Source organism: Pan troglodytes, chromosome 21 (genome assembly GCF_028858775.2).
Source record: "Pan troglodytes isolate AG18354 chromosome 21, NHGRI_mPanTro3-v2.0_pri, whole genome shotgun sequence".
Classification (NCBI taxonomy): Eukaryota; Metazoa; Chordata; class Mammalia; order Primates; family Hominidae; genus Pan; species Pan troglodytes.
Window position 1 is genome coordinate 20,436,212 of NC_072419.2, and position 19,055 is coordinate 20,455,266.

At 39.8% G+C, this 19,055-nt stretch overlaps 1 protein-coding gene across 25 annotated transcripts in view; it reads right to left on the reverse strand.

Moving 5' to 3' along the window:
* The window catches only part of SEL1L2 (SEL1L2 adaptor subunit of ERAD E3 ubiquitin ligase), a 166,212-nt gene that overhangs the window by 60,120 nt on the left and 87,037 nt on the right, over window positions 1-19,055 (reverse strand). For 18 of the 25 annotated variants that reach the window (XM_054674852.1, XM_054674851.1, XM_063803013.1 and 15 more), the window contains exons 4-5: window positions 9,147-9,249; window positions 3,919-4,081 (exon numbers count right to left, since the gene is read on the reverse strand). In XM_054674852.1, coding sequence (XP_054530827.1) covers window positions 3,919-4,081; window positions 9,147-9,249 — 266 coding nt within the window. Of the gene's footprint in view, window positions 1-3,918; window positions 4,082-9,146; window positions 9,250-18,306; window positions 18,395-19,055 lie in introns of all 25 variants that reach the window. The other 7 variants (XM_063803005.1, XM_063803012.1, XM_063803004.1 and 4 more) reach the window with 1 other exon arrangement.

The following is a 19,055-nucleotide window of genomic DNA, read 5'->3' on the forward strand; positions in this document are numbered from 1 at the left end:
GTTCCGTTCCAGTTACTCAGGAGGCTGAAAGCAGGAGAATCTCTTGAACCTGGGAGGTGGAGGTTGCAGTGAGCCAAGATCCCTCCACTGCACTCCAGCCTGGGCAACAGAGCGAGACTCCGTCTCAAAAAACCAAACCAAACCAAACCAAACCAAACAACAACAACAACAAACCGGTTCAGCTGAATTTTGCATACCAGGTCAATGTCAGCCTTTTGGGCCATAAATTTGTCCTCACTCATGTTCTGTCTTCTGTTTCTCCTTGAGACCAAAACACACGTATCTAAGTAAATATCCCCATTTTACAGAAGAGGAAATTGAGACCCAGAGAGGACAAGTCATTAGGGGCCAGGTGGAGCTCAGATGTAAAGCCAGAACTGACTGATTCCAAAGACAATGCTGTTGGGACTAAAATTGTTACACAACAGTATTCATTAATGTTCTTTAACATTTGCTTGTGGATATTTTTCAGTTCTTATGGCAACCTTGTGAAGTAATGTGGGTATTACTATCAATCTCTTTTTACCCTAAGATAATAGATACAGGTTTGGGAAACCCAAGGTTTAGAGAAGTAACTTCTTCAGAGATACTAAAAGAATGAACAAAAGATAGAAGAGCTATCATGTGATAGAATACATGGACTCACATATGGTCATAATTTCTGATTTGGGAACCTCTTCTCTGCCACCACACCATGCCACCCTGAAGTCTGTAACTGTACATTTCTTAGAGTACTGTCTCAACAATGCCTCAACAATACAAAGATGGCTGTAATAATTTGTGGCCAGTGGTTAGACATTTAGAGTTATTCCTTCCGGCACTGGGTTGGCACTCAGCCAATTACATTCTTCCACATGATTCTCCTTAAAACCAATGGCAAAAAAAGAAACAAAAAATGGCAAGCAACTGATGGTCACTTAACTGAGATTTGAGGATATTTGTGGCCATGTGATAACCACACTACTTAGAGTAACACTAGCTAGATGTAACTGGCTAGATGTAACTACATTAGCTAAAGTAACACAAATTAGATGGAATAACCACGTTAACTAGAGTGAAACTCCAACTTCAGCTCTAAAATCCATGTGTTTTAGGAACCATTCATGTAAGTGTGGAACTTCTTTACTGGGAGTCATATTTCGACCTTCTATCAAATGCTTTATTTATATACAAACAAGTGAAATCTTTGTTATTTCCTTTATCCAATATTCTAGACTGAGTGTAAATGTCACTTCTTCCTTGAAACATTTTTTACCTGCCCTAGGCAGAACTAGCCAGACCCTCTTCTGTGACTAAAGCACTTTATACGCACCTTAACTGTAGTCCACCTAAATTGTGCTGCAGTTATTTGCATTTCAGGTTGACCTAGGAGGACTCTGTCCTAGTAATCTTTCTCTCCCCATTACTACATTACGTTGACACATAGTAGCTATCCAAGAAACAACTGTTGACTTATTAACTAATGTATATACACACTAAGAAAATAAAATTCATGTTCACATAGTTTGAAAAGAAATTAGGTGTTGCCATTTTTAGTGGTGGGAGTGGAGTGAGGGTAACATTTGGTCTTTAGTGATACCATTTTTAGTGGAGGAAACTGTTATCTGTGGTAACATTTGGTCTGTCTTGGAACTTTATATTTTGATTAAGCAAATACGGGGAATGAAGGTTTAGCAGCTCTCATATTTTATTATAACATTTACAAATCTGTTTATTGCATTATTTCACATGTAATTTCAAGAAAGAGTTCCTGATGTAAAAGCAGTATTCAGCAACTTAATTTAATTAAAATTATATGGATTTTTAAAATGATGATGTCGGTCTGTATATATTAACATGGAAAGACATCTATGATACATTGTTAAGTGAATAAAGAGCAAGTTAGGAAGCAGCAACTAAAGTATTTGTTCGTTTTTGTAAAAAAATAATTCTATGGAGTCTTAGAAAATATTCCAGAAGAATAATATTGGAGTAATAATATTATTTTTATCCTCCTCCTTGCTTAAATTTTATATCCTTTGACCAATATCTCCCTAATCCCTACTCCTCCCACATATCTTTTCTTTATAAAGATTACAGTGTTCCAGGTATGAAACTAAGTGTCTTCCCACATTATTTTAATCCTCACAATAACTCCATAAATTCATTCATAATTAATTAATTAATTCCTCATTCAACTTATAATTCTTGTCCTAGGCAGTGTGTTAAATGTTAGAGATATAGCAGTGAACGAGAAGGATGCGGTACCCAATGTTTCATCATTATCCTAACTTTACAGATGAAAATTAGTAAGGTTGCCCCATCCACAAGGGGTCTTCCAGTCCAACTTCTGGTTCAACTAAACATACAGACTCACAGGACACCCATGGGCTTTGTCGCCACCAGTGTATGAAGACAGGTATGGCATAGCATCTGGACTTTTTTTCTGTGGGATTTTTTTTTTTTTTTTTTTTGAGATGGAGTCTTGCTCTGTCGCCCAGGTTGGAGTGCAGTGGCACAGTCTTGGCTCACTGCAACCTTCGCCTCCCAGGTTCAAGCAATTCTCCTCCTCAGCCTCTCGAGCAGCTGGAATTACAGGCATGTGCCATGACGCCCAGCTAATTTTTGTATTTTTAGTAGAGACGGGGTTTCACCATGTTGCCCAAGTTGGTCTCGAACTCCTGGCCTCAAGTGATCCGCCCACCTCGGCCTCCCAAAGTGCTAGGATTACAGGTATGAGCCACCGCACCTGGCCCAATTTTTTCTGTGGGAGTTCTTACAGCAGAGTTCATACATTCTTCCAGGAACCATCTTTGATCCTTCAGAAGATGGCTCAGATGCAAGGAGATGAGACCCACATTGGGTAGATGCAGGAGCCACCCTGACGTAAAAGCCTCATTCTCAATGTAACAACTCCATAGGCACAGTATCCAGTGTCCCCATAAGAAGTACTACCCCCATCTGGTATTTACAGTTCATGATCTTTTCTCCCAATTCAAAGGCAGTTTGCCAATCAGAGGTCATTTCTATCAGAAGCAAGGTTAACTAAAAATATAGTTAGCATTTTATTCCCATCAGATCACCAGGGAAACAGAACTAGAGAGTGAAACAAAGGTCAAATTTTTCATGCAGAAGGAGGTGAAAGGGTTTTGTTAAGTAGCTTATTCAAAAAACAAATGAAAGAGTGGATTCAAACTTAGGTCTGTCTGACTCCAAGTCTAGCTTCTGAACTTCACTGGATAGTAACAAATGTGATCTCTGGGGGGAAAGCTTTTAGATAACTTTACTTTCTTTTTCATACTTTCTGATTTCTCAGACTTTTTTCATAATCAGAAAAAAATGGTTTTCATAGTAAAGACTATAGCAACATGAAAATATGCTTTTGCTACAGCATGAAGTGAAAGTAGCCAGAAGCAAAATGATATATGCAATTGCATTGTGATCAGGATGATGTAAAAAGAGAAATGCACAAAGAAAGAAGCCAAGCAAAAGTACAAAGCAGTCCTAACCGTAGTTGAATCAAGATGGTTGGCTTGGAAATAGCTTTTTTTCCCCTGTTTTCCAGATTTTCTATGAAATGGCTATGTTATTCTTGGAATAAAATGGAACGCATTTATTAAAATAGAAAAGGAATTACATTTAGCTTATAAAATATTTGAAAAGTAAAAATCATGCAAACATGTCACCCTAAGATAATAGACATAGTTTCATATTTCTTCATATAGGTGAATATATTTTATATAAAATTTAGCTGTTGGGGGTTCGGAGGCTTCTGCTGTACTCCTGCCCTGACACCACTGTTTCAGTGCATTATGGTAACCTCCCTAGACTGGGTTCATGCAGCAGAGCTGGAATACTATTGCTCAACTCCTTTCACATGCTGTCTATAGTTATTTCAGGATGGAGCTATTTAAGGTTTCATTTTCCTTCAAAACTCACGTTTTGGGCTTTACATGATCCTTCTTTAGCCAAGGACTCATATAATTGGATAGCTGCTGTTATATTTTGCACGCCAAAATTTCCAAATAGCAAAGCGTCAGCCATTTTCTCCATAGCTTTCAAGTTTCCCATGTCAGCTGCTTTGGCAAAAAGTAGGTAGGCTCTGTTTCAAGAATATGAAGTCAAGTTTGATTTTCAAAAATGAAATTTTCTTCTCCTTCTTCAACACTATTCATACTACTTCTCTCTAACAAGCAGGAACCAGTTGTCATACAGTTTAGCTGAAGTTCATTACATCTCTAGATCAGTAGATTTTTTTCATTCCTAAAGCAGTCTAAGGCTATAATTTCAAATATATCTCACAAATAATAATGCTACTAAAAAGGAGAAATATATAACATACACCATCTTATACACTGATACAGAAATATATAAGATACACCATCTTATACACTGAGTAAGCTTATACACTGAGTAAAGTGAAAAATTGAGGAACTTTTTCTAAAATACTGAACTCTCCCATGGCCACCACCATTATTTATGAATATTTGTTTTATAAAATAAATTCTGAAAAATATAAGAATATTCAAAATTGGAATGTAACCTCTAGGAAGTTACTATCAGCAGAATGATGATCCCTTCATATCTTAATTTGCTAAACAGAATATATTCTTCAACACAGCAAAGTCAGACTCTTTGGAAAAACAATAATGAAACAAAACCTTAATGGCTAGGGCTCTAGAGTCTGACTGCCTGGTTCAAATCCTGGTCCCACCACTTACTAGTTGGAGAACTTCAGCCAAGTTATATAACTTTTCTGTGACCCTCTAATCTATGAAATGGGGATAGCATTATAGCACCCACTTCATAGGGTTGCTGTGGAGATTAAATGAGATAATCCATGGGAAGTGCTTGGCATTGTGCGTGGTATAGAGTAAGCACTCAGTAAATTTAGCTGTTATTATTGGGACAGTTGCATTGATTCTAAAGTTTTATAGCATGGTAATTGTTCTCCTATAATTAGGTGGTAAGTGGTGTGAACATTTAGTGATTAAAATGATAGGTGCCACAGGATTACCTTACACTGCACTCTTTGAGACCCAGTCAGAAGCCACCTGGACCTGATTGGTATAAGAAGTGATGGAGAGTCTTGCAAGGTCAAAACATGTGTCAGAGACAGGGGGTATTTTAGGGATTTATTTTTACTTTTATAACTTCTTTTTGAAGGTAAAGACCAGAAAGCGTTAACTTCTACCTGTGACCTTGACTCAAATACAGGGAAAAAAAACCCCACAAAAATCTACCATTGCTTCTGATTTAGGAGGATCAGGAGACTCACCTTTATGTACAGCCCATCCATGCTGAGGCTAAAATAAGCTGCTCTTGGGCAGAAGCTGGAGCAGAGTAGTCCAGGCAAGAAGGACCTCAGACAGAGAAACATCCAGGTAGGCATTAGAATCCTGGATGTCAAAACACAGGGTGAGTACTCCAGTGGAACAAAAAGAGATAGAAAACTGGAGTTCAGGAGATCAAGAAAGAAATTAACCCAGGTCAAAGCCAGCTGAAATTCTGGAGGCGGGAAGGCAAACAAGGCAGATGGTCTCAAGGTCACTAAAGGCAAATGTCTGGCACCCAGGGAGAGGCAACAGGAAGAGAGCCTGGCATCAGGATACAGACTCCCTTGAGCCTTTCTGTCACGTGGCTTGCTGCTGCAACTCTATAGCCTACTGGGACAGGAGGAGCACCAGCATGGACCAAGGCACAGAAACCTGAGATAGGCTGCAGGGGCCTCCAATAGTACGCCTAGTAGCTCCAGCATTTTATACTCAGTCTCTGGACCCAGAGGGCAGCAATAGGCTGCAAAACAAATCCTTCTAGGTGTCTTGCATTCCAAGGGCAGTGTGGGCATATGGGTTCCATAGCAGAAAACCCAAGGCACTAAAAGGGATACTAGAAGCAGTATCCAGGGCTGGAGAAAGTTGCTGATAGGTAAGATTAAGATGTGGGCTGCAATCCCCAAAAGGAAAAAGGTGGGAGAAGCTGGGCAGCAGGGGCAGATCCCAAAAGACAATTTAATTAGTTATCTGAATCGTCTCTACAGGGTCTGGCATTGGACGCTTAGGTGGGTGATGGGGGAGGAAGGGCCCAATGCTTCTGCAGGGCACATCAGAAACTTGGTGTAGAACAACGGCTTATCTTTGAAACTTCTTTGCTGATGGGGAGTGATTCTTAATGAAGGACCACTCTAGCTGTCAGTGAGGCTTCCTGACTCACTCAGACAAATTTGTTCTCTCTGACATGCTTGCTTAATATCTGTACTTTAAACAGCACTGACTTGTTCAGTGATTTTTCCTACTCATACAAAAGAAGAGGCTGAATGAGTGAATAATGAATGAATTGGTCCAGGATGTGGGTGTGGAGGAGCCAAAAGGATAGTTTTAACCTATCTTACATCTGTCCTGCCAACCCAGGAAGTAGCAAAGCAAAGAGAGGGTAGGATAGAGGAATGAGCGGGAATGAAATTATTCTCCTTTGGTCAGGAGGGTGTGCAATCATTTTTCTCTCCACCTGCCCTATGCTTAGGCATGGCTGCACAGATGTAACTTGTTTAAGGAGACAGCAGGCCATCCTGATAACACAAGAACTTCACCCAGCTTGCCCAGAAACTCCTGAGATCTCTTTCTATGAGCCCATTAGAGTTCAGTTCTCCATTGCTACCAACTCAAAAGGGTCAGGAGGCTGGGCGTGGTGGCTCATGCCTGTAATCCCAGCACTTTGAGAGGCCGAGGTGGGCAGATCACTTCAACTCAGGAGTTTGAGACCAGCCTGACCAACATGGCGAAACCCTGTCTCTACTAAAAATACAAAAATTAGCCGGGTGTGGTGGTGGGCACCTGTCATCTCAGCTACTTGGGAAGCTGAGGCAGGAGAATCGCTTGAACTGGGGAGGTGGAGGCTGCAGTGAGCTGAGATTGTGCCACTGCATTCCAGCCTGGGCAACAGAGTGAGACTCTGTCTCAAAAAAAGGTGGCGGGGGTGGTCAGGAGACTGAGTTTTGGGGCAAGGATGTGGGCAGGACAGTCTTGGTAAGAATAGCATGAAACTGAATGACACCCAGGTAGGCATGAAGGTTCCCACACTGATGGATGGTCTGCTATTAGAACGGGGCTTTCTCCCTGTTCTTTAGGCCAAAGAGGAAGGTCCCCTTCAAGGTTGAGTGGATGGTTACCTGGGACCTTCTCAGAGTGATTTTGTCCCATTGGGCCAAATCCAGGGTTTCCCTGGACTTGATGTAACACACCTAGTTGGGCCCCTTCTTTGTGTGGGCTCCCATGCTATAGTTAGGGGTCATCTGAAATCTCAGGGACCAGCCCCTGACTGGCGCTCCACATCTGTTTCTTCTAGCTAGGCTGGCTGGAGAACTCTCTGTTCTTACTTATTTAGCCAGTGGGCATGTTAGTGAGATGAGCTCCTATTAGGCTGGATTGTATTTTTGGGATCTGATTTTACCCCTTCCTCATTATAACAGCCCCCAGGGACATTCAGTGGGAGGCCCAGGTTTTGCTGGGGTTGGTTGAACCACCCCCTCACTTCTTTCTTGTCTCTTAGGAAGTATTACATCATCTTTTTGATTCTCCATTTCCTTCTCTGTAATTTGGAGATAATTATCTATGTCTCACGGTATCACTGTGAGCAATGAATAATTTACACATGTAAAGTACCTAAAACAGTAACTAGCACAAAGCAGGTGCTTAATAAATGAAAGTTGTTGATGTTGTCATAACCAGAATCATAGTTGAGTGCTCCTTATCCTCTGTATTTTTATACTTCTCAAAGGTTTGGGTTTTAAGAACTCATGGACTTTGTTGCTGCCCTGTCTGGTGCTAGCTACCACAGCTCTGGGATGCTTTCCTCTGACTGGTGTGCCTATTCTGTGTGAAAACAAGAGATGTCTCCTTGTTGGGGGCTCAGGGCCCATACTTTCTTTATTTCTTTCTTTCTTTTTTTTTTTTTTTTTTTTTTGAGATGGAGTCTGGCTTTGTCACCCAGAGGCTAGAGTGTTATTGCATGGTCTTGGCTCACTGCAACCTCTGCCTCCTGGGTTCAAGAAATTCTCCTCCCTCAACCTCCCAAATAGTTGGGATTACAGGTGCGCGCCACCACGTCTGGCTAATTTTTGTAGAGACGGGGTTTCACCATATTGGCCAGGCTGGTCTCAAACTCCTGACCTCAAGCAATCTGCTAGCCTTGACCTCCCAAAGAGCTGGGATTACAGGTGTGAGCCACCGTGCTTGGCTAGGGCTCACACTTTCTATTATTGGTTCAAAATACCCTTGCTTTCTTTGCCCCCATACCTTCAACTTACCAGTTAGGGGACTCAAGATAAAACTAACACACCTGTATTTCCTGGTTACTAAGTGTCAGGCACTATTGTAAGAGCTTGATTGCATTATCCGGGTCACAGAAAGGTTGAGTAACTTATCCAAGTGCACACAACCAGTAAATGAGAGAGCTAGGATTTGATCCCAAGGCTTTAGCTAGAGCCTTGAGGGGTGACCACAGGTTGTGCCCCTCCACTGGAAGTGTGGAGTGGAGGGAGAAGATATTTCTGCCTCCCCTTTAGACAAGGTAGAAAAGTGATAAGAGAAACAGTGAACATGGAACAAGACCATGTGGCCACAGCTTGGTCACCTCCCAGCTATCTGTGCTCACCTCACTTTAACATCTTTGAATCTCTGTTTCCAACTTCTTAAAGGGGAAAAATTAAGCTCTTCTTACCTTATAAGACTGTTCTGGGGATAACATGGAATCACATACATGAAAGTGCTTTTAAAAATCATAAGATACGGTACAAACACCCAGGCAGAAGTAAAGCATTTTTAATACAACAACTTGCTCTAATTCAAATAACACATTTTATTTCACTTGAATCATCTAATAAATTAAAGCCAAAACAATATTTCTGCATGAATGCTCAGGTCAGTGTCTTAATTCTCAATTTCACTTAATACGGGGACTGCAATCTCACATGCAGTTCTCCTGTTTGTTTAGAGTGATAATTTGTGGGATTCTTTAAATACAATTCGATCCTTTTAAAAACAATAGTTTATGGGCAAATAGGCTTACTCATTATCCCAATGAGTTTTAATGATAAACTACATTTGGGATTTTTCTTTTTTCTTAACCTGGAAATTCAACTTGGCTAAGGTCACTGGATAAAGACTTACTCTTCTTTTTGTTTTTGGCTTTTAGACTGCTGGAGAACCTTGATGCCCATCTTAAATAGCTGGTCTCCTTCATCTGTAAAATTTTTCTCTGCTTGCTTTTGTACTATACATGAACAAACAAAAAATAAAAACAATATTACTTCTATGTTCTATATTTTAAAAATAATGTGCTAAAGTAATTTGTTGGCATATTAGAGTTCTGTTCTACTTATTTTTTAAACCTCTGCATTCAAGAAGATCTGTTAATATTATTCCTTAGCTGAGGAGTGTCGGTAAGTCAGAAGGCTGAAGCTGCCTAAAAACTTATTCCCTGCTGGTTTTTGTGAAAGGATCTGGAAGGTGAAGTAGAAAGAGAGATGCTCCTGATGGGAGAAGGGATGCTTTCGGTCTAGGGAAGGGATACAAGGTTCTCCGAGCAGAAGGCAGGAGATGCCTGGTATATAAGAGGGGCAGGATCTTAGCCCTGGCTGGCAAAGACTCTCTTGTCTGAGCATAGCACAGTAAATCCCAGAGCCACAGGATTCCAAAAAAACATGAGGACATGGGCAACAGGCATCTCCAAGATGACCAGTGTGCACCTAGGAGAGGAGGAGGGAATTGCTTTATAAATTTCCTTGGCTGGGCGCGGTGACTCACGCCTGTAATCCCAACACTTTGGGAGGCCGAGGTGGGTGGATCATGAAGTAAGGAGTTCAAGACCAGCCAGACCATCCTGGCCAGGGTGGTGAAACCCTGTCTCTACTGAAAATACAAAAATTAGCCAGGCGTGGTGGCACACACCTGTAATCCCAGCTACTCAGGAGGCTGAGGCAGAGAATTGCTTGAACCTGGGACGCGGAGGTTGCAGTGAGCTGAGGTTGCACCACTGCACTCCAGCCTAGGTGACAGAGCGAGACTCCATCTCAAAACAGAAAAAAAAAATTGTTATTGGCCAGGCGAGGTGGCTCACTCCTGTGATCCCAGCACTTTGGAAGGCCGAGGCAGGCGGATCACTTGAGGTCAGGAGTTTGAGACTAGCCTGGCCAACATGGTGAAACCCTGTCTCTACTAAAAAATATAAAAATTAGCTGGGCAGTGGCGTGCACATGTAGTCCCAGTTACTTGGGAGGCTGAGATGGCAGGATCCCTTGAACTCAGGAGGCAGAAGTTACAGTGAGCTGAGATCAGGCCACTGCACTCCAGCCTGGGTGACAGAGCGAGACTCCGTCCCAAAAAAAAAAAAAAAAAAAAAATTCTACCTAAGGCTTTTCCACCTCCCAGGACCCTTTCTAAGACTTAGGGGAAGGCACAGAGACAGAATACTCATGATAACTTGCCTCGTAGGATGAGGGCTCAGAATCAGTTTTGTAGAATTCAAGGAAAATGAAGAAATTAAATTTTACCTGCTACAGTGATATTTTCCAAACGTTTATGTAACACTTTGCAATTTTTAAAAAATCATCACCAGTTTATAGTTGGGGAAAGCTGGTTGTGGGAAGAGTCACACTTAAAGATATAAAGATCCTTCCACCAATGTGTGCATATGCACACACACACACTATTTTTCTCTCTTACACACACACACTCTCACATACACACACACACACACACATACAGACTTTTATAACATCACAGTGCCTCTTGAAGTCCATTACAACACTTAGTAAAATCTTTGATTAGAAGAACCACGCTTGAAGCCATTTCAAAGGAAAGGCATTTGGGATTTGATGCCTCATTAACAAGACCACAAAGAACAAGTAGCTCTTGTTTTTTATCTTTCTGACAAGCAATCAGAGTTGCTCATTTTTCTGTTTAAATTAAATTTAAAAAATTAAAAATTTAAAAACTAAAAAAATTCTTAACTGAAAAGCCTATTTAAAATTATTTTGAATACTTCACACTATCCAACCAATTTAGTAATACCAGGCACTTTCAGGATCTAATTTCTGCTCTGAGTTATCTGTTACCTATACTTCTAATTAAAGGGGGAAAATAATGGAGAAAACCTAATAATCTGTGTGTGGACTAATAATAGCTCCTATGAAAATGCTTTTAGAGAGTGAAAATAAATTTTGAAAGATTGGCTCTGTATACATATACATATGAGAAATGATTTTACCACCACAAATTTCTACCTATGGCTTTTACTTTTATTTGTAATTCTTTTTTGGCTTTCCAAATGTATTGGAATTCAATTATTCGTTTTCTTCACTCTGTTGCCCCGGTTGGAGTGCAGTGGTGCAATCTTGGCTCACTGCAACCTCCACCTCCTGGGTTCAAGTGATTCTCATGCCTCAGCCTCCGAGTAGCTGGGACTACAGGTGCATGCCACCACGCCCAGCTAATTTTTGTCTTTTTGGTAGAGATGTGGTTTCACCATGTTGGCTTGGCTGGCCTCGAGCTCCTGACCTCGAGTGATCTGCCCACCTTGGCTTCCCAAAATGCTGGGATTACAGGCGTGAGTCACCACACTCAGCCTCTGTTTATTAAAATACTAAAATACTATGATATTGATTGATCAAATTTTCTTTACTATAAGAGGGTCCAGGGCCGGGCGCAGAAACAGTCAAAATAAAAAGGGATATGACTCACCAAATGGGAAAAATGATTTACAGGAAACACTTTCAATAATGTCAGGTAAATAAAGTATTACTTTCAATAACCAACCCATTGCTTAAAATACTTATAACAACTTGCAATAAATTTATTTTAAAGCAAAAAAATGTATTTATGGAACCGTTTTTCAAATTTTTCATCCATTGATATTAACTTGTGTTCTCTGTCTCATGATTCTGCATGTTTGTAGCTTTGAGAAGCAGTATGAGCACAGACTCAAATCAGACTGCCTAGATTTGGAACGTCATTTACTAGATACCAACTATATAGCCTTGGGAAGATTATTTAACCTCTCAGTGCCTACATCACCTCATTGTACAATGGGAATTATAATAGCCCCTTCTTCTCAAAGGCAGTGAGAAAATTAAGTACAAGAACTGAAACCTGCCTAGTATCTAAGTGCTTTATAAGTTTCAGCTCTTATTCCAACATAATTGATATTGCTTTTGATTCTTCACTTGTTTCATGAACCATATTTCTTTCTGCTAAATTAAAGGTTTTTGAAAATGAATTAAGTCCTTGTACCAAATATACAATAATGCATTATTATATAATTAATAAATAAGAACACAATCCCTGTTATTTCAAATCTTGCTGAAAAGAGATTTTCTTTCTACTTTTAATGCAATTTTTTTTACCATTTCTCACAATATGACTGGAGTTATTTATGTTTGACAATGATCTGGAGATTGCGAGTAAACCTGATTATTGTAAATATATTTGCTCTTATTCAAGCATATTTGAGTCGATTGCATCTTTGACTAAACTCTTTGCTGAGTCATTCTTTCTTGGATGAAATGTTATTTTTAGTAATGGATCGTTATTCTTCTTCCACATCTAGGATTGTATCTTCCTGACACACATAAGGGCAAATGTGAAGAACTCTTCTGATGCATTATTCACAAAATCTGAAGCTGAAGCTGGTTTATATTAAGCACAATTGAAATCAGATTTTAAAAAAAGGATGCAGTGTCTGTGTAGGCTAGATTTTCCGCAGAGGAAAAGAATTTCCCATTTTTATCCCTTTGTATCATTTTAATGATGAAAGCACCTGATTTTTAGTCAGACTATGATATTCACCTCGCTCACTTGTTAATTTTTTTTAGCTCTATATGATCCTTTACGTGGTTTGTGATGTAAATATAACTTGAGATTCAAAATACTGGAATGTGCTTTCTTTTTCCTTTTATTTTTCTAGATAGTATTGATTGATTTGTTTTTAAACTTACGTATTAAGATTTTAGATTTTGTGGTAAAACATATCCAGGACTGAGAAATGCAGCACAGAGCATAGGAAGGAACCAAGCAAGTATAGGGTTTCAGGAGAGGTTTAGAGCTTTATAGGGTGGATGGCACTAGAGGGTTACTCCCTTCCCACAGGTAACAGGGCTGGGCTGTTACATCCCGAGTCTGTTAGCCAGTTGCTACAGGCCACCACCAGGATATCATATTTAATCAACAGCACTTTTATTTCTTAGTGGCCATAAAACAATGGTGTATCTTATAACTTTTGACATCTTAAATTTGACACAAACATAGTATATGAATTTGAAACAGTACATTTCTCTCTAATTACTGTTTTGGTGGCATTCCACAATTTTTATGTAGCATTTTCATTATCAATTATAAATATTATCAAATTTCCATTCTAAGTTATTCAAACAACATTTAGAAGTGTTTACGACACTTTCCAGACATAAAAGGTTTTTAAAAATTGTCTACTTATGGCTTGTAATTTTATTGCATTGGGATCAGGGAGCCCAGCAGAATCGTATAGATTCCTCAGTTTATGTTGAAACTTGTTTTGTGGCCTTGTGTGTGGCCAATTTTTATACAGTTTCCATTTTTTTACTTAAAAAGATTATATATTCTTGGCTGAGTGCAGTAGCTCACACCTGTAATCCCAGCACTTTGGGAGGCCCAGGTGGGTGAATCACTTGAACCAGCCTGGGCAACATGGTGAAACCTCATTTCTACTAATAATACAAAAATTAGCTGAGCATAGTGGCACGTGCCTGTAGTCCCAGCTATTCGGGAGGCTGAGGCACAAGAATTGCTTGAACCCGGCAGGTGGAGTTTGCAGTGGGCCGAGATTGTGCCACTGCACTCCAGCCTTGGTGACAGAGTAAGACTCTTCCTCAATAAAAACAAAAACAAACAAACAAAAAAGATATTATATATTCTTTAATTATTGAATTAAATTCCATATATTATTAAATTGAGCTTTATACGTTCAAATCTTTTTGATTTTCAGTAATTTTTTGTTTGCTGAATCTACCAGTTTCTAAGAGATGTTAAAAAATCTTCAACAATTGTGGATTTGTTCATTTCCTATTGCAAGACTGTTAATTTTTTCATTTTTATATTTTGAGATTATGTTGATGGATACATGCTTAGAATTATCACAACTTCCTTGTGATTGTTCCTTTGAACATTATGTGGTGATTCTCCTTTTCTCCCTATTATTGACTTTACCTTGAAGTCTATTTTGTCTGAAGTTAATATGAGCTTTCTTTTGATTAGTGTTGCCTGGGATATCATTTCTATTCAGTTAACCTCAGTTTTTGTGCATCATGTTTTAAGTATGTTTCTTACAAACAGCAGATAGTCAAGTATGGTATTTTTCTTTCAATCTAAGAGTATCTCTTCTTCAACTTGGTTTTTTTTTGTTTTTCTTTTTTTTTTCTGGGCTGCATTCAGGACAATTTCTTCTGATTTTTCCGGTAATTTGTTAATGTTCTCTTCTACTATGTCTGATCTTCTTAAGCCATCCTTTGATTTTTAATTTGAATGAATACACATTTTCTTTTTCTTTCTTTCTTTTTTTTTTTAAGAGACAGGGTCTCACTCTGTTGCCTAGGGCAGAGTGCAGTGGTGTGACCATAGCCCACTGTAATCTCAAACTCCTGGGCTCAAGATATCCTCCCACCTCAGCCTTCCAAGTAGCTGGGACTACTGGTATGTGCCACCATGCCTGGCTAATTTCTTTTTTTTCATAGAGACAGACTCTCACTGTATTGCCCAGGTTGTTCTCTAATCCTTGGACTTAAGTGATCCTCCCACCTTGGCCTCCCAAACTGCTAGGGTTACAGGCGTTTCATTTTTCTTAACTCTAGTTGGTTCTTTTACATGGCTGCTTATTCCTTTGTCAGGATGCCTTGTTTTCATGCTTTCTTAACCATTTTAAAATACATTTATTCTGTAGACTTTTGCAGGTTGTTCTACTCTATCAAGTCTTGAGGTGCTGGCCAGGCACGGTGGCTCACACCTGTAATCCCAGCATTTTGGGAGGCTGAGGCAGGCAGATCACCTGAGATCTGGAGTTTGAGACCAGCCTGGCCAACATGGTGAGATCCTGTCTCTACTAAAAATATAAAAATTAGCCGGGCATAGTGGTGCGCACCTGTAATCCCAGCTACTAGGGAGGCTGAGGTAGGACAATTGCTTAAACCCGGGAGAAGGAAGATGCAGTGAGCAGAGATTGCTCCACTGCACTCCAGCCTGGGCGACAGAGTGAAACTCTGTACCTCCCAAAAAAAAAAATACTTGAGGTGCTATGCCTTTTATTGTGTGTGTGTAGTCAGTGTGCATGTACGTTGACTCACTGAGTGGATTTTTTTTCACTTGTGTATTTTCTAAAATTTTCTTGTGAGTCCAGTAAGTCTTCCTTTGTGGGAATTGTGAGATTGTTTCTCTAGAGTGAGTTTCTGTTGCTTCTGTCAGGTTTCCAGAGTCATTACTTTATTGACTGAAGAAAAATTTTATATTGGTTTAGAAGTTTTCACCCAAAAAATCAGGTGGCATAAATTCAAATCCAAATCTGTATGAGGGTCAGGGCTGTGGTTAAGGTTTTACCAGGGAGAGGTTTTTCCCTGTGAGAGCTTCGGTAGAGAACAAGCTTCCTTGATATTTGCCTACGATGGCGGGTGGTGATTGGTTGGTTGGTTGGTTTTCCCTAATCTTCTCTTTTGCTGTCTGAACAGCTCTATGAGACTCCTAGCTTTATTCATAGCTCTTCTTTCCGATTCCCTTCTCAAAAGTCCTAATGTCTTTTTTCCTTCCCTGGTCTGGGACTTAAAATACAAGGCTTAGCCTTTATCAGCTCTGACAACAACTCGCCAAAACATCGACTACATACTTACTTTTCATTATTTCTAACATTTGAGGATTTCAGCTCCTTGTGAGCCCAGTTCTGCCTTTAAAAACATTTAAAGTTATGACATACTTTAGGCATCACTTTTAGGTATTTGTAGCAAGAGGATTTTCCTATTGGATTAACCCACCATTTTGCTAGAATGAGAGATCTTTAGTAGTTTCCTTTTAAAATCAGTTAACATACATAAAACTGTGAGCTGATTTAAAGAAAAACTTGTAGTAAATACTAGGAAAGGTATTAATGGTGAGCAGGTTGGGCTCCTTGATAAGCAGACTCTAGGAGTCAGGGTTTTTGTTAAGAAGTGACCTTCAGGGCCGGGCGCCGTGGCTCACGCCTGTAATCCCAGCGCTTTGGGAGGACGAGGCGGGCGAATCACGAGGTCAGGAGATTGAGACCATCCTGGCTAGTACGGTGAAACCGTCTCTCCTAAAAATACAAAAAATCAGCCAGGCGTGGTGCAGGTGCCTGTAGTCCCAGCTACTCAGGAGGCTGAGGCAGGAGAATGGCGTGAACCCTGGAGGCGGAGCTTGCAGTGAGCGGAGATGGCGCCACTGCACTCCAGCCTGGGCGACAGAGCGAGACTCCGTTTCAAACAAAAAAAAATTAAATAAATAAAAAATTCAAAAAAAGTGACCTTCAGAACCACATCTAAAGAAGAAGTTGGACTGGGCAGAGGGAGAAACTGCGATGCGGCTCACTTGGCTGCAAGAGAAACACCTGGCTGACCCCACAGGTGGAGCTCTGTGGAGCTAAAATGGCCTGTTAGAGTTGTCTCAGGTTAGGGTTAGATGATCCTGCCTTCATACTCCTGTATCAACTGCCCATTGGAAGTGAGCTGCCCCAGGAAGGAGGCATGACCTTGGCTATGCAGCACTCTGTAGCTGAAAACAGTCCCTTCAGAGACTGACTGCCAAAGGCTGTCTGGAGACTGTACTCCAGCAATTGGGCAAATAGTTCCTCGTTGAAGGGGGTCTGAACAGCACTTCACAGTGTCCATTCCAAATATGCCGAAAAATAATCAATAAAATGGAATACAAATGTTAAATTTAGCCTAGCTGGTCACAGGCCCCAGAAGCAGCAAAAAGGAATGCCAAGACTGACTTAAGACAAGGTTCCAAGATACCTCCCTTCAACTAAGAGCACAGTGGTGATTGGGTATGATCATCAAAATTAATGATGATTAATTCTAAGGGGTGCCAGGAAGGACATGGCCTGTAGTGTCCCAGTGGCCTGCAGGAATAGGCTCCACTGTTCCTACTGCATGATTGGTTATTGATTTGTCTTGCTAACAATTTAATACAAATAATTATTCTTTTAGACTTCATTCTGACTCATATGGAAGAATTAGTTGTTGAAGTTATGGTGTTAAAATACCCTGAGGAAAAGTGAACATGCCATTTCAGAAAAGGTAATGGATGGGAAAGCATCATGTTCAACTATAAAATACTATCCAAATGTACTCTAAAAACGTTAAGCCTTATTATTTTTATGTAGCACTATATTGTAACACAGCATACAGAGAATGCTAAATTTGGAGTTAGATCTAGTTTACATCCTAGCTCTCTACAAAAAGAATTCAACTCAATGTAATTCAGCAAATATTTCTTCATTCCAACTATGCGACAGATACAGTGCCAGGCACAGATCTTGCCTTTAAGCTATGGGGGTATAAATGCTATTTGTTATATGTGAGAAATTCTGGGTAAAGAGACAAGTGGCAAAATTCCAAAAATGGCTAAATAGTTTTCTCTGTTTTTAAAATGTAGAGAAATTTATTTATATTCTGGAACTATAACTTGATGTTAATCTCTTTAATTTTTAGAACAGATTATTATATGTGTTTTGTGAGCATTCCATTAAGAATATTTAATCACTAAGAATTAGAAAGAATTTTTCAGAGTAAGTTAGATCCTCTTTCTCTTTTGTGAAGGACCGGTAGGTCTGTGGAATAGCATTTATAGAACACCTATATCTCAAGCATATCCTGTGCACAAAATGTTGAAATGGGAACTAAATGAGAATAGAGTTCAATAAGGTTCTGAGCCAGTCTGATAATCATGTGTGACTCATATTCTTGTTTCATTCCACATTTATGAAGTTCAAACTCTCCTCTAGGGAAGGTAGCTTCTCCGTGGCTTCCTCTACTTTCTTAACTCCTAACTAAATAGGTACTGTTCCCAAGCTGTGTCGCATGGACCCACAGTGAGACTTAATATCTCTTTGAGTTGTCCCAAAAGGATATTTACTCTTACAAAACGTTTATGAGGAATACACATTTTATCTAAGATTTCATAGAGCAGAAGAGAAGATGAGTTATCCTAGGAACAAAAACAATTTTTAATGGTCACCTTAGACATTGCTGATTTAAAAATATCAGTTGGAATCCCCCAACTTTGAAGTTTCACTAACTTTTCAGTTTAGCGCAGCCAATCACCATCTTTCTTGCTCCTCACATCTGCTGTTTTCATAGTTCTTCTCCTGTTCTTTTCTTCTCACCCTTTCAAAAACAAAATGTCAACGTTCCTCTCCCTAGTTCTGTAGGGCAATGTGTTTCCATCCTTGAAGACTTGGCATCAGCTGACACCAGGCTTCTGTGTTGCAGGGAGGTGGGAGAGCAGGAGGGGGTGTTTACCAGCCACGAATGCTTGTTAAGACATGACCCCAGGCCCTCGGTACACTGCCATATAAAGGCAGTGCACACTGTATAAGACATTCTAGTAAACAGAATTTTTCACCCACATCACATGCAGATTTTTATCTTATCTATATTTGGTCAGATATTCCTGACCAAATAATTACAATTACCCACCCACCAATAAGATACCCAATCAACAACAAAATTCTAAAGATTTCTGGTGTATTACTGCGGGCCCTAGGTGCTAAATTTGGCCCATCTTGCTAACTTCTCTAACAAGAACATGGGTAAAAGATTGGAAGTGATATGCTTGTCAAAATTTCGAATGACAGAAAGCTAGGAGAGAATAGCTAATGAATTCGTTAATGCAATCAATAGGTTGGAATAGTGGTCCAAAATGAAGTTTAATCCATATAAATGTAAACTGCCTGTTAATGCAAAATACGCACAGTGAAGTTTAATACACATAAATGTAAAATGTTACACTTAAATTCAAAAATGTAGACAAACACATAAGGATTAG